Source organism: Danio rerio, chromosome 23, assembly GCF_052040795.2.
Source record: "Danio rerio strain M-AB ecotype USA chromosome 23, GRCz13ab, whole genome shotgun sequence".
In the NCBI taxonomy this organism is placed as follows: domain Eukaryota; kingdom Metazoa; phylum Chordata; class Actinopteri; order Cypriniformes; family Danionidae; genus Danio; species Danio rerio.
In genome coordinates, this window is record NC_141043.1 from 2,791,086 (window position 1) to 2,807,500 (window position 16,415).

At 38.4% G+C, this 16,415-nt stretch overlaps 2 protein-coding genes across 11 annotated transcripts in view; both read left to right on the forward strand.

Moving 5' to 3' along the window:
• The window catches only part of ggt7 (gamma-glutamyltransferase 7), a 219,444-nt gene that overhangs the window by 133,534 nt on the left and 69,495 nt on the right, over positions 1-16,415 (forward strand). The gene's annotated exons all lie outside the window — the stretch shown is intronic.
• The window catches only part of plcg1 (phospholipase C, gamma 1), an 81,650-nt gene that overhangs the window by 5,664 nt on the left and 59,571 nt on the right, over positions 1-16,415 (forward strand). For all 9 annotated transcript variants that reach the window (XR_015522709.1, XR_015522708.1, XM_087305340.1 and 6 more), the window contains 2 exon segments: positions 12,515-12,667; positions 14,449-14,542. Coding sequence is in view for 5 of the 9 variants with exons in the window: in XM_087305334.1 (XP_087161460.1) it covers positions 12,515-12,667; positions 14,449-14,542 (247 nt within the window). In the remaining 4 variants the exon portion in view is untranslated.

Here is a 16,415-nt window from a genome sequence, read left to right on the forward strand (position 1 = left end):
TAATAGTAAAATAAGTTTTTGTTGTTTAAAACTAGCCACAATTGAAATGTTGCTGCATAGTCTATTTTATTTTTAATTATTTGATTTAACTGTTGTTTATAATAGTTAAATGTTTGTTTATTTTAAATTAGGCTGCTTTTCAGAACAAAATAAGAGTTTGTTTACCAGAATTTAAATTAATTGTCCCTTCACTATTCATGGATTTAACATGTGATGCTTCATATTTGTAATAAATTAATAAATTAAAGGTTTTGTTTTAGCTTTGTTATTTATAGCAGTAGTAACATACACAGTTGAAGTCAGAATTATTCGCCCCCGTTTGAATTTTTTTTTCTTTTTTTAAATATTTCCAAAATGGTTTTTAACTAAGCAAGGAAATTTTCACAGTATGTCTGATAATATTTTTTCTTCTTGAGAAAGTCTTATTTGTTTTATTTCGGCTAGAATAAAAGCAGTTATTCATTTTTATACACCATTTTAAGGACAAAATTATTAGCCCCTTTAATCTAATTTGTTTCCTGATAGTCTACAGAACAAACCATCGTTATACAATGACTTGTTAAGAACCATTGTTATACAATGACCGAATTAAGCCTTTAAATGTCTCTTTAAGCTGTATAGAAGTGTCTTGAAGAATATCTAGTCAAATATTATGTACTGGCATCATGACCAAGATAAAATAAATCAGTTATTAGAGAAGAGTTAATAAAACTATTATGCTTAGAAATGTGTTGAAACAATCTTCTCTCCGTTAAACAGAAATTGGGGGGGGAGAAACAGGAGCTCTAATAATTCAGGGGGGCTAATAATTCTGACTTCAACTGTATGTATACATACATATATATATATATATATATATATATATATATATATATATATATATATATATATATATATATATATATATAGATATAGATATAGATACAAGAGCAAAATTCAAGAGAAACAAAAATTTGTACAATTTAGTTGAAATGTTGAAGTTTGTAATTTTTTCCCCCAATATTTTGCATGAACTTAATTATATTATCTTTCTTTTTCTAAAGATGTTCTGTGACTAAATGATTATTTTTAATAAATATATCCGTTTAAAAATTCTGTTTTGTTCAAATGCACCAAAATATTTTTATTATATTAACTGAGAAATGAAAAAAATATTCATTTTCAAAATGGGGTGTATGTACTCGTCTATATCTATCTATCTATCTATCTATCTATCTATCTATCTATCTATCTATCTATCTATCCATCCATCCATCCATCCATCCATCCATCCATCCATCCATCCATCCATCCATCCATCCATCCATCCATCCATCCATCCATCCATCCATCCATCCATCCATCCATCCATCCATCCATCCATCCATCCATCCATCCATCCATCCATCCATCCATCCATCCATCCATCCATCCATCCATCCATCCATCCATCCCTCTCTGTCTGTCTATACACACACACATCTTTGCTGAAAAAAGGTTTCCAACCCCTGCATCGGAAAACCATGAAGCACTGTTTTAAAAGATTTATTTCGTTTAAAGAATTTTTGCTTGCATTTTATTATATATTATGCAGATTCACTGCATATAAAACACTTGAACACTGGAATGAAATATTTCAAATAGAGCTATTTAAATCGACTAGTGAAATTATATTCATATCGCAATACACAATTGAAGTCAGAATTATTCGCCCCCTTTGGATTTTATTTTCGTTTTTGAATATTTCCCAAATGGTGTTTTACAGAGCAAGGAAATTTTCACAGTATGTCTGATAATATTTTTTCTTCTGGAGAAAAGCTTACTGGTTTTATTTCGGCTAGAATAGAAGCAGTTTTGAATTTTTTTAAACACCATTTTAGGGACAAAATTATTAGCCCATTTAAGCTGTATATTTTTTATAGTCTACAGAACAAACCATCGTTATACAATAACTTGCCTAGTTAACCTAATAAACCTAGTCATGCCTTTAAATGTCCCTTTAAGCTGTATAGAAGTGTCTTGAAGAATATGTAGTCAAATATTATTTACTGTCATCACGGCAAAGATAAAATAAATCAGCTATTAGAGATGAGTTATGAAAACTATTGTGTTTAGAAATGTGTTGAAGAAATCTGCTCTCTGTAAACAGAAATTGGGGAAAAAATAAATAAGGCGGTGAATAATTCTAACTTCAACTGTATATCGCTGCAAAACAAAATATGGCAATATCCTATTTAAGTCGCGCAGCCCTTCTTGAGATGTTTGTTTTGAATTTCCTTGGAGGAAAACTGATTTGAGAGCGCTCTGGTTGGTGTGTCGGGGCTCATGTTCGACGTCCGCATGTGAGGTGTGTTTGTCTGTAAAGTTGGTTTTCTTCTGGCGGGCTGGATTGCACTGCTCTGATTGAGTGTGTGTAGACACACACACACACACACACACACACACACACACATACACAAGCATGTGGCAATAGTGTGCAGTGCTGACTGTAGGACAGGCCCATCTGCGCTGCTGTTTTCCTGCGGCGGGATGTCTTACACACAGCTGCGCTCTGCTCCGGATGCACCAGCCACACTAAACAGAAGAAAAAAAAAACACCCAACGAGCCTCGCGCTGCCGTAATGTGCGTCTGAAGTTATACATGACTTTCTTAAAGCCATGTTCAGTCGGCCAGATGGATGTGTAGGGATATAATGAGCAAATGATGTGGAAATGATTGGCTTTAATGTGAAATTTGAATTCTTTTTGACATATTTTGATATTATTTCCTATTATATTGAGCTTCTGGATTAGGTCTTATTTCTTTTATGTTGGGTGGGATAATAAATAAATCAAATAAATATAGCTTCACTAGCTTATATGTATCCTTAAGACACCTTTAACATCCTAACCTATTATTATTCAGAGTTATTCTCATCCTCTCAGACGTCATGTAATGTTTTCTACGACACACACATGACCGCTCTTCAGAAAACACGTCTTTATTCAAGGCTTAAGCGTATATAATAATAGAGGGATGTGTAAGAATGCTGTTTAACTTTATGGATCATTTGCAACCGCGTCAAGCATTTGTTTTGTTTTGTGCCAGTGAAGGTAGAAATGTCAGGTGTAGCACAGTGTGGAGGAGCCGGACTGGCATATCACGCTCCGATTGTTCTTTAAGCTGAAGCGATTGTGTGTTTGATAATCGGCACGTCTGATAAAACACTCTTATGAATGTTTCTGCCAACATGGAAGTGCACTAAAACTTTCCCACAACCTGCCTCACCCTCGGACCAGGGGCTCATGTTGACATACAATCACCGGCCACTTTATTAGGTACACCTTACTAGTGCAGAACTGCCTTGTTCCTTCGTGGCTCAGATTCAGCAAGCTACTAGAAACATTCTTCAGAGATTTTGCTCCGTATTGACTTGATAGCATCACACAGTTGCTGCAGATTTGTCGGCTGCACATCCATGATGTGAATCTCTCATTGCACCACATCCCAAAGCTGCTCTATTGGATTGAGATCTGGGGACTGTGGAGGCCATTTGAGTACAGTGAACTCATTGTCATGTTTATGAAACCAGTCTGAGATGTCATCCAGTTTTGTGACCTAAACTAAAGTGAGGACTATTGATGCTTTATAAATCCCTTATAAGTGAAGTTTCACAACTAATTTCGAAAGGAGCACGATCTGATTGACCGCAGCTGGTCTCTCATCTACAATCATGAGTTAGCCAATCAGATTACTCCAAACTCACTATAAGTAGCCTAGCAATAAATTACTCCCTTCGTTTTTCGAAGAAACCCCCCATCCACCCCTTCTCCCCTTTCCTTCCTTCAAAACGGGAAGCTCTCGAGAACGACCTGATTTTGTACTCCCCTTGCATGCGCAATCGACCAGACGGGAGCTCAAGGGTCCGTTCTTCGTACGTGGATTACTCAGTTAGCTGGATTTGGATGTTGACGATTTGGCACAATCCAGGATCCTTTCGTTCTTCAAAACTCCTCTGAGGCCCCGTTTACACTAGTGCGTTTTAGTTTTAAAACGGCGTTTTAGATCAAAACCGATTTGCGTCCACACTAGCGTTTCACCTAGCGTCTCTGAACATATCTCGTCCACACTACGCCACCAAAAACATATATCATGTGACCATTTGTGCACTCTGGGCATGCGCGTTCTAGTATAAACAGGAAGCATGCGTCTCGCTCGGCATTTGGTTATTGTTAGTCAACAAACGCCGGTTGAACAATGAACGCGATGGCAAAGAAATCAAGAGAGGTATTTTTGTGGACAGACGACGAGGTCGAGTTGTTACTAAACGTAACAAATGAATAACCGCACAATGGCGCCTAAAACAGACAATAGTGCAAACAACGCTCCCATTTCTGTGTCCATGTTGTTGTTTACAGTGAAGGCTGGTCTGCTGTCTTCCGGTAGCATTAAAGCCATGTGCAGTCATTTGATAGGAACTTGACGAATAAGGGAAGGGTACAGTGACATCCACACTGAGACGGAGCTGCAGCGGTTAAGAATGAAAACGGCCTCTCCAGCGTTTTCAAAACGCTCCTTTTTCGGCGCTCGAGAACTCCGGCGTAGTCTGGACGGATGGCGTAACCGTAGCAAAACTTATGCGTTTTAAAACGAAAACGCATTAGTGTAAACGGGGCCTGAGACTTGTTGTCATAGCAACAGTTCTGGTAGCTCAAACCTGCGTAGGAGCAGGCTCATTTCATATAAACAGGATTAGATCGGGTCAGTTCAAGCAAAGAATACTGAAGGTATGTACCAAATGTTGATAATAATAAGAATTATAAATGTTAATTTGAATAGTTTATTAATCATGTACTAAGGCTTATTGAATGATCTTAAAAAACACCAACTATTCCTAAATAACTGGCTTGTAAATCACGCGATACTGAATTTAGTAGTGGAAAATAAGTAATTAACAAAGTATGAATGTACAAGTATTAAGCACATTATAAATGTGCTTATAAGTATCGCCAGACGAAATGTGCGGACATTTTTTACTATGTCTGTGCAGAATTTTGTAATAAATCTGCAGGTTTATGTTGAGTGATTTTAGGAGGATCACAACTAAAACCTTAATATATAAAATAAAATGTTATACCTTTTAAACTTTAATATTTGCAAATCCAATTAGATCCGCTTTATTTGGTAAAACGGCAAGTCTCTCATATAATATCTCTACTAAAAGACAGAAAATATGACTTTACAAACTGTATTGTAAATAAATCAGATGAACATTCTCATTCATTCATTTTCTTGTCAGCTTAGTCCCTTTATTAATCCGGGGTCGCCACAGCGGAATGAACCGCCAACTTATCCAGCACCATTTTACGCTGTGGATGCCCTTCCAGCTGCAATCCATCTCTGGGAAACATCCATACACACTCACTCATACACTACGGACAATTTAGCCTACCCAATTCAACTGTACCGCATGTCTTTGGACTGTGGGGGAAACCGGAGCACCCGGAGGAAACCCACGCAAATGCAGGGAGAACATGCAAACTCCACACAGAAACGCCAACTGAGCCGAGGCTCGAACCAGCGACCCAGAGACCTTCTTGCTGTGAGGCGACAGCACTTCCTACTGCGCCACTGCGTCACCCCTCGAACATTTTCATATTATTCAATAATCTTACTGAAATTAATTTTACAATCATGTAGTTTTAGTTATGTTGTGATTTTTATAAAATCTGAATGTTCCAGGAGAGAAAACCCTAACCTTAAAGTGATCAAGTGTTGGAGAAGTTCACCAATGCACCTGAAAAGGGCTTCAATTAGACCCCGTTTACACTGCCAGTTAAATGTGACCCAATTCCGATTTTTTTGCTCATATGTGAGACAGATCGGATTTGTTTTATGGCCGTGTAAATACGAAAAAACGGCATGCATTCGCATATTCAGAGGTCGGTTTCAGGCCTCCTTCATGTGTGGAAATAAATCAGATATAGATCGGATATGTGACAATGCGACTGTCATGTAAACGGGCAGGTCGGATTTATTGAGGCGTTCCGTTCTGTACATCATTAAACTTGCAACAATGTGCTGCTTCTCCGCGGTGTAATGACCTAGAAGGAACATCATGTGTGGAGATGCCGACGCGGTAAACAACATTAGAGGAAACACAGAGGAAAGTGTTCAGTCGCCACACTTTGCTCCCACCAGACCTGAGATCTCTCTCGTACGCACAGATTCCTCTGAATAGTTGAGGACATCATACAGCATATAAACCATAAGCGCAAGCTGCGATGACGGCCCTTTCCCACCTCTGCCTCAAAATCATTTTAGAGTTGGACGAACTTCGTGTTGTAACTTTAGCTTTTTGTCGCTATTAATACACGCACTGCGGGCTACACATAGAATAACTTTATTCTCTCCAACACCAGTGCGCACACAGGCTAAGGCTACATCTTCAACTACACACACATCAGGGCCATACCATTACATAAACTGCATGGGGGTAAATCTGGACTAAACCATTCACTGCTTATACTACACTTCACATATTTCGCAGAGCTAAAAACAAGACAATTTCTTCCACCGTGGCTAGTGTGGAGCAGGTGCTAGAACCCGGCTTTATGCATGCGCGACATCGTAAATTGTATGGCAAGTGTAAACGCATGAATTGGATATGGGTCACAATTAAAACAACGTGTAAACAGACAGGCAAACAAATCGGATATAGGCAACAAATCGGAATGGGGCATCAAGACCTGACAGTGTAAATGGGCCCTGAAGTGTGTGTGTCTGTGTGTGTGTGTGTGTGTGTGTGTGTGTGAGAGAGAGAGAGAGGGAGAGAGCTTGGGGAGTTTGTTTTGATGTGTTTTTCTGGATGTGCTTGTGGCAGGGCTCTCTGTTAGGTGTGTGTGTGTGTGTGTGTGAGACAGGAAGACTCTTGGTTGTGCTGTTCAGTCTTGTGTTTCCTGCTGCCCTGTTTGGAATTGTCAAGCGGTTCTCCTGCACCCAGCCTGAGCTCCAATCACAGCGCCCGCCTTTGTCCTGTGTGTGTGTGTGTGTGTGTCCATGTGTGTCTGTCTGTCTGTCTTTGCGTTTGCCCGTGTGTGCGTGTGTCTTTGCATGTGCTTGTCTCTCTGTGTCTTTCTGTTTGTGTGTGTCTTTGTGATTGTCTCTGCTTGTGCGTGTGTGTGTGTGTGTGTGTGTGTGTGTGTGCGCATGCGCGCGTGTGTCTTTGCATGTGCTTGTCTGTTTGTGTGTGTCTTTGTGACTGTCTCTGCTTGTGCATGTTTGTGTGTGTGCGCGTGTGTCTTTGCATGTGCTTGTCTCTCTGTGTCTTTCTGTTTGTGTGTGTGTCTTTGTGATTGTTTCTGTTTGTGTGTGTGTGTGTGTGTGTGTGTGTGTGTGTGTGTGTGTGTGTGTGTGTGTGTGTGTGTGTAAGGGTCTTCCTCGGCAAGACTGTAGTGTTTGTACTCTTCATCTTTCTTGTGTAAGAAGAAACAGATGGAGTCAGTGCAGACGGCGGTGTTCAGCTCTGCCCAGCTCATATTCTGCCTGTTATTGTTATTCCAGCACTGCCGCCTTTCTTCTGCTCAGTTCTTGTCAGTTCAGTTTATTGTAACTCATATCTAAATTAACCCTGTGCAATGCATCCAAAAGTGACCATTACAGTGTATATGTAATATCCCCATATCACGAAGAAGCAATAAACACTATTCATTTGATGTGCCGAGCGTGTGTGTGCTGCATGTTGACCAATCAGAGGAGGCCTTCACTATCTTCATCTCCAGTAGCTGCTGCTCATATGAACACTAGTGCTGGGAGAAATGACGACAGTCAGTAATAGTCACTATTGGTTTTTGGATTTAAAGGGTCACAAAACACCAAAACTTAATATTTTGAGCTGTTGCCAGTTATATTTGTGTACCGGTAAAGTCGTTCCTGAAATTTTGCGGATATTTACTGGTGTCACTGTGTGAAAGGGGATATTGTCACTATCTGAAACCTTGTTTCAGAACAAACAATCAATCTACAGGTGTGAAGCAGCCTTAAGCCTGGTTTATACTTCTGTGTCAAGTGACCGGCGTAACTCACGGTGCATGCAACGCGCAGCTGTGCATTTATACTTCTGCGCGCTGTCTCTGTTGGTCTGCATTAACACTTCCGAAACGCTAGTTGGCAGTGAGGTGTAAATGTTCCTCTTAGTTGAGTTTCTTCGCTGCTGTTTTGCTTTTCCTGAACACTTCCTGGTTGTACAAGTGACTCAAACTCGCTCATTTTGAGGCAGGAACCGGCGGACGTGCAACAACTTTAACTATGAGGTAAACACAAAACAAAACTTTCCATCCGGAGCTCCTTCACGGGACTCCACACTTGTAAACAATCGCTCGCGCCATTTGCGCGGCTTTCGGTCCCGCCCAGACTCGTCAGCGCTACCAAGTCGACCAATCACAGAGCTTGCGCTACGCGTCGTTGCGACGTGTAGTTACAATTTTTGAGAGGTGCACGTCAGCCACGCTGACGGCCACGGCGAAGGGCTATGCATCAGCGCCGTAGCATACGCAGGCGTTTGACGCAGAAGTATAAATCAGCCTTTAGAAAAGCAGGTTCATTTACAGGTGAAGTCAGAATTATTCGCCCCCCTGAATTATCTACCCCGCTGTTTACTTTTTCACCAATTTCTGATTAACAGAGTTTTTTTTAGTAAAAGTTTTCATAACTCATCTCTAATAACTGATTTATTTTATCTTTGCCATGATGACAGTAAATAATATTAGACTAGATATTCTTCAAGACACTTCTATACAGCTTAAAGTGACATTTAAAGGCTTAACTAGGTTAATTAGGGTAACTAGGCAGGTTAGTGTAATTAGGCAAGAAAGTCTACAGAACAAACCATCAGTATAGAATATCGAAAACAAGTATTGCTTAAAGGGGCTAATAATTTTGTTCTTAAAATGTTTTTTAACCAGTTAAACTCCACATACCCGGTACCGGATCTGTGACGTCATCGACTTTCGCTTTAAGATTTAAAGGGCTAGCGTTGCACCAGACCCCCGTAGGTGGTTTCGTTTGAAAGTGTAGAATCTATATGCACATATGCATCACTTTGGTTTTTAATCTGCTGTACAAAAGTTATTTACACTTAAATACACAGTTTTTATAATACCCGAGCTGGGTATTTTACATTGGTTCATTTCATATGGTTCATATATGACACATGTACAAGTTATAGCTCAAATGAAAGCTCTTGCCGGTGCTCATACGGTTCTAGCATTCTTTTTACTGAATTATATTCACATATTAAACAGTTGTCGAATGAATTTTGGTGTTTACATGACACAGAATTGAAAACAATACATTTATGATCAATAAGCAGCCCCAGATAGCACAGACAGCTGTCATCTCTTACCTTATGCTGTGCGCTTCAGGGCCATTCTCCTCTGTTTTTGAGGTGATGTGCATAAGTAATCCTTTTATATGTCTGACGTGCTCCAAACACAGTGAATTATGTTTGATCAAACAAAAGAATAGTGAAATATGAAAACAATGATCGCTCCCTGTGGCTTGTACAGCACCTCTCATCAGTTGGAATACAGTAACTTTTGCATAGATTATGGTGGAGACATTTTTCTTATTTCCTATGATTACAGACATGTGCAGGAACCACCAACATTAATTACAGCACGCTAGACCACACACAACCTAAAAGGTACACTTTCAAATATGAGTTTATAAAAATAAAATACAAAAAGCGCCTCTTTATTTAGGTGTTTATTATAACACAGACGACATATACAAATATTTTAAACACTTTCAACAGTGTTTTATGAAAACTCAAAGGGTTTTCTTTAAAATGATACCACATTTTTGCATTTACACCTCTGCATGTGGATTTGGGAAGCTTTTAAATTTGGGTAGGCAAAATCCAGGCGGAAATCCCAAAATAACAGCAGAGTTTAACTGGTAAAAAAAAATGTATTAGTTCTTTTATTCTAGCCGAAATAAAACAAATAAGACTTTCTCCAGAAGAAAAAAAACATTATCAGACATACTGTAAAAATATCTTGAATCTGATACACACTATTTAGGAAATATATATAAAAAATAACAATATAAAGGGGGTGAATAATTCTGACTTGCACTGTATAGTTGATGTGGATTAGTTCAAAGTGATTAGTTGACTTTACTCTAAAAAGTGAGTTGCTTTAACCCCAAACTGGCTAAGTAAATGAACTGCATGCAGAATTTATAGAAATGAAGTTGAATCAACTTAACAGTTCTCTTACAGCAGGTGTACACACTTCCTAAAGTAAAGGAACTAATGGCTTTTACAGTATAGGGTATTCCTGAACAAACTGAAACCCAAAGAAGTGGACCTGAGTTAAAGAATTGGGTCAAAGTATAAAAGTTTGACTTGTTTAGGGAGTTTGTGTGTTTTGATGTGGTGAAATGCTCGTTTGTGGGTAATCTGGTGAATGGAATGGTTTAGCCCATGTGTGTTGTGTGTATGGATGGACTCGGGCCAGATTTAAATGGGTCATGTCTAGGACACTTGCTTTGTTTTTTTGTCTGTGCAGAAGTTTGTACAGAATCTGCAGATTTATGCGGGATGGTTTAGAGAGTGTAGCAGTTAGTTAATTAACTTTTAAGTTTTAGAATGCAAATCCAATTAGAAGCATGTGTTTGGTAAATTTACTATGCAGTAAAAGTAGTAAAAGGCTGAATATATTATGTATAAATATGAATATAATTAAAACGTTTGCATATTATTCAGTAATACTGAATTATCAAGACTGAAATATATTTACACACATGTGTGTGTGCGTGCGTGTGTGTGCATGCAGATTCTGTGCGGGCCCAGACACCAACGTTTGCTTAAGCATTTTAAAATGTATTTATTCTGTTATATTTTATTTATTTAATTATAATTATGAATAAATGCAATGCCATAGTATGGTTGTACAAAACTTATTTTTGGCTGCTTTACAAGTTTAATTTTTTTATTTTTTATTTTTTTTAAGTTTTTATTTTTTATTTTTTATTTTTATTTTTATTTTTTATTTTTTTTTACATTTTAATAAAAAATTTTTTTACAATGTTTACAATATCATAACATTAGAACACCCAAAAGCAAGAGTTAAAGGGGCTATCAGACAGATCAGAGATGATTTAGGTTTACCGCTCGTCAGCATCGAGTGTGTTTGTGTGTTGCTGAAGAGCTTGATTGAGTGTTGAGTGTGTTATTAATCACACCTGTGTGTCTGTCAGAGAGACGTGCACAGGATGAGTGCGGTTACAGAGGGAGGAGGAACAGGAGAACACACACACACACACACACGTACAAGTGTATATATTAACTCGCTCTCAGACACACACTACAAATCCACACTCGTACACAAACATCCATTCATTTTCTTGTCGGCTTAGTTCCTTTATTAATCAGGGGTCGCCACAGCATAATGAACCGCCAACTTATCCAGCACATGTTTTACACATCTGATGCCCTTCCAGCTGCAACACCTCTCTGGGAAACACCCACACACACTCATTCACGCTCATACATTACGGACAATTTAGCCTACCCAATTCCCCTATAGCGCATGTCTTTGGACTGTGGGGGGAACCGGAGCACCCGGAGGAAACCCACACGAACGCAGGGACAACATGCAAACTCCACACAGAAACCCTGACCCAGCCGAGGCTCGAACCAGCGACCTTCTTGCTGTGAGGCGACAGCACTCGCTTCCTCACACAAACACACACTACCAACACACAATCATGCATGCTTAAACACACACACACGCATATACAAAACACTCTCATACAAACGCAAAATACAAACATGCAGTAAAACTCATATACACACACACACACTTATGTACACACTCAACACACTCGCTTTCTCTCACATATACAAACATGCACTACCAACACATTCACAAACATGCATGCTCAAATAAACACACACACACACATGCATACACAATTCTCTCACACAAACACAAACACATACAACACAAACACACACATAAACTCGTACACATACACACACACACACACACACACGTGCATGCTTATGCACAAAACACGCTCGTGTATATGTGCGCATGTAAGTATGTGTTTGTTTATATGTGTTTATATTATTTATTTATCTTTACTTATGGCTAAGTGGTTAGCACTGTCGGCTCACAGCAAGAGGGTCGCTGGTTCGAGTCTCGGCTGGGTCAGTGATGCCAAATCTTACCACCATGCCTTGCAATAAAGACTCTCGTTTGAGGGAGAGAAGATGTGTTTTGTGAGAAGCCAAAGATGGCAAGTTCAGCATCTGGTAGAACAGGTCTGAGTACCAGTCAAATATGCTTATCCAGAATCTGGTTGAAGTTAACTGTATTAACTCTGCTTCTAATCAATCAAATCACTCCCTCCTTGAAAGATTCACACGTCTAGGTAGACATAGATTGATTAAGATCATAATGTTCTTTCTTTCCTGTTCTGATTAAAACCTTTCTCGCGTGTAAAGACCACAGAAAAGCTCAAGTGTGTGTCCTGTGTCTCTTTCAGTTGATATCCGGGAGATTAAGGAGATCCGGACTGGACAGAAGTCTCGGGACTTTGAGCGATATGTGGAGGACGTCACGACCCGGCCGGACCAGGCCCACTGCTTCGTCATCCTCTACGGCACTGAGTTTCGCCTCAAATCCCTCAGTCTGGCAGGTAAATCAGTATCATATGAGCGACACACACGTGTGCTTTAAACGTCGCATGAACTGTGATGTTTGATGTAATTTCAAGTGAAACATGAAGACCAGTGTTTCCCAACCCTGTTCCTGACGGCACATCAACACTACACGTTTTCAACCTCTCCCTATTCAAACACACCTGAATCAACTCAACAGAACATTAGAAGAGGCATCAAACCCGAAATGAAAGGGTCGGATAAAGGAGACATCCAAAATATGTACTGTTGGTGTGCCTTCAGGAAGAGGGTTGGGAAACACTGATGGAGACAGGGTGGGACGTAAGGTAGATCCTCCCCTTTTAATATGAATGAATGGTTGAATTAAAAAGGTGAATGAATAAGAAAAATAATGAAATATTAATAAATGGTAGAATGAAGATGTGAGCGAATGAATGAAAATGTGAATGAATGAAAAAATAACAAAATATAAATGAATTGTTGAGTGAAAATGTAAACGAACGAATAAAAACGTTTATAAAATGAATGAATGAATGGTTAAATGAAAATGTGAGTGAATGGAAATGAATTAATTAGTAAAATACAAATGAATGGTTGAATAAAGATGTGATCGAATGAATGAATGAATGACAATGTGAACAAATTAAATGAAATACGAATGAATAGTTGAATGAAAATGTGAAGGAATGAATGAAAAAAATAACAAAATATAAGTGAATTGTTGAGTGAAAATGTGAACGAACGAATAAAAACGTTTATAAAATGAATGAATGGTTATATGAAAATGTGAATGAATGGAAATGAATTAATTAGTAAAATACAAATGAATGGTTGAATAAAGATGTGAGAGGAATGAATGAATGAATGAATGACAATAAAAAAAGGAAATACGAATGAATAGTCGAATGAAAATGTGACTGAATGAATGAATGGAAAAATTAATTAAATATAAATGGATGAATGAACGTAATCGAATGAATGAATGAAAATGCGAATGAATGAATGAAAAATTAACAAAATATGAATGAATGTTTGAATGAATGAATAAAAAAATCTATGAAATTAATGAATGGTTAATTGAAAATGTGAATAAATGAATGGAAATGAATTAATTAATGAAATACAAATGAATGGTTGAATAAATGTGAGCAAATGAATGATTGAATGGCAGTGTGAACCAATTAAATGAAATACGAATGAATGCTTGAAGGAAAATGTGTATGAATAAATTAATAAAAAAAATTATAAAATGAGAATGAATGGATGAATGCATGTGAGTGAATGAATGAATAAAAAAAATAAGTGGATGTGAGCAAATTAATGAATGCAAATGTGTATGAATGAATGAATAAATGAAAAAAATGAACAAAACGAATGAATGAATGAAAAAAAATAAATGGTTGAAAAAAAATGTGAGTGAATGAATGACAATGTGAATGAATGAATGAATGAATGAATGAATGAATGAATGAAATGCTAATGAATAGATTGAAATTGAAAATGTGTGTGAATAATGAATGTAAATGTGAATGAATGAAATTATTAAAAATATGAAGTGGTAAATGAAAATGTGAATGAATTAATGAAATAGGAATGAATGGTTTAATAAATATGAGGGAATGAATGAATAAATGAATGAAAATGTGAACGAAATAATGAAATCTGAATATATGGTTGAATAAAAACATTTGAATGAATGAATGAATATGTGAAAGGATGAATGAAAGCTTGGGTCTCTCAGCCAAACCATTATTATTATCCATCTGCTCATGCTGGTTGTGTGTCTGTGTGTGCGCAGCGACCTCAGACGAGGAGATGGTGATGTGGGTGAAGGGTCTGACGTGGCTGATGTCCGATACGCTGAGCTCCTCCACACCGCTGCAGATTGAAAGGTGACCTCCGACCCCTGTGTGCACTGCACCACACATATATTGACCAATGCAGATTTTAACCTCTACCTTCACCATGGGTCATGACGAGCCCTGTATACTGTGTTTTTAATAGGACAAAAAAAAGAAAAGAAAAAAAGAGTTATATGTTCTAAACATAAAGTGCACGCACCAATTGAATAACTTGACCCCTGCCTTAAAATAATCCTAGATCCACCACTGCTCCAGAACCAAGATTTTTGACCTTAGGAATAATTTTCAGCAGAGTAATTATTGCAGTGTAGAGTCAGAATTAATCTCAGTCTAATGTTTTAATCACAGATTGGTGAATCAGTGTTTACAATTCAATTCACCTTTATTTCTACAGCGCTTTTACAATGTAGAATGTGTCAAAGCAGCTTTATATAGAAGATCATAGTAAACTGAAACAGTGCAGTTCAGTTTTCAGTGTTTAAGTTCAGTTTAGCTCAGTTCAGTGTGGTTAATAATCACTACTGAGAGTCCAAACACTGAAGAGCAAATCCATCGATGCGTAGCTCCACAAGACCCAAACCATGCAAGCCAGAGATGACAGCGCTGAGAAAAAAACTTCACCAATTGGCGAAAGTGAAGAATTAAAAAACCTATAGAGAAACCAGGCTCAGTTGGGCACGACCATTTCTCCTCTGGCCAAACGTTTTGTGCAGAGCTGCAGTCTAGGCGCTGAAGAAGTTGGACATCAGCAAGTCTCGTCTATCCCCTGGGGCGTCACAGGAATCAGCCTCATGCTCTCCAGTCCTCCATGATCACCACAGCAGCTGCTCAGGATACGGCCTGGTCCAGGATTATGGAAACCTTGGGATCATCTCGTCACTGGTCTTTGATCAAATCAGCCGTGCTGCATAGTGTGAGGGCCTCGGGATGAGTATCTCCAGGTGGAAATAGAGAATAAAGAGAATAATTAGCGTAGCTGCTGTTCATAGTGTTTATAAACGAGATGCTGAAACCTGCGTGAAGCACATTCATGCATCATACAGCTAAGTGATGCACTGAGGGTATGCTTTGCTGAACAGATAGGTCTTTAATCTATTGTTGAACTGCGAGAGTGTGTCTGAGCCTCGGACATTATCAGGAAGGCAAATTCATAGTTTAGGAGCCATATATGAGAACAATCGACCTCCTTTAGTAGACTTTGCTATTCTAGGTACTACCAGAAGCCTTGAGTTTTGAGATCTTAAAGAGCGAGTTGGATTGTAGCGAGACAGAAGATTGGTTAGATAAACAGAAGCTAGATTATTTAAAGCTTTATAGGTAAGAAGCAATATTTTAAATTCAACACGAAACGTAACAGGCTGCCAGTGTAAGGAGGATAAGTTTGGGGTGATATGATCATATTTTCTAGACCTGGTAAGAAGTCTGGCAGCTGCATTTTTTCTAGCTGAAGTTTACTAATAGAGGATGCTGGGTAGCCAGCAAACAGAGCATTACAGTAATCCAGCCTAGAGCTCATAAAAGCATGGACTAGCTTTTCTGCATCTGAGATGGATAGCATACTTCGTAATTAGCGATATTTCTCGGGTAAAAGAAGGCAGTTTTTGTGACATGGGAGATATGATTTTCAAAAGTGAAATTGCTGTCTAATATGACTCCCAGATCTTTTATAGTAGCGCTAACGCTAACTTTGTATCGCACTAATTGTAGATTGAGTTGCGAGATCTGCTGTGTACAGGATTTAGACCCAATAAGTAATAATTCTGTTTTGTCGGAGTTTAAGAGAAGGAAATTGTTGGTCATCCAGTCTTCATCATCTTTAATACACTCGATTAGCTTAGACAGTTCAGACATCTCAGTGATATAAGTAAGTGGGGCAGCACAGCTCAGTTTAAAATAAAGCCCG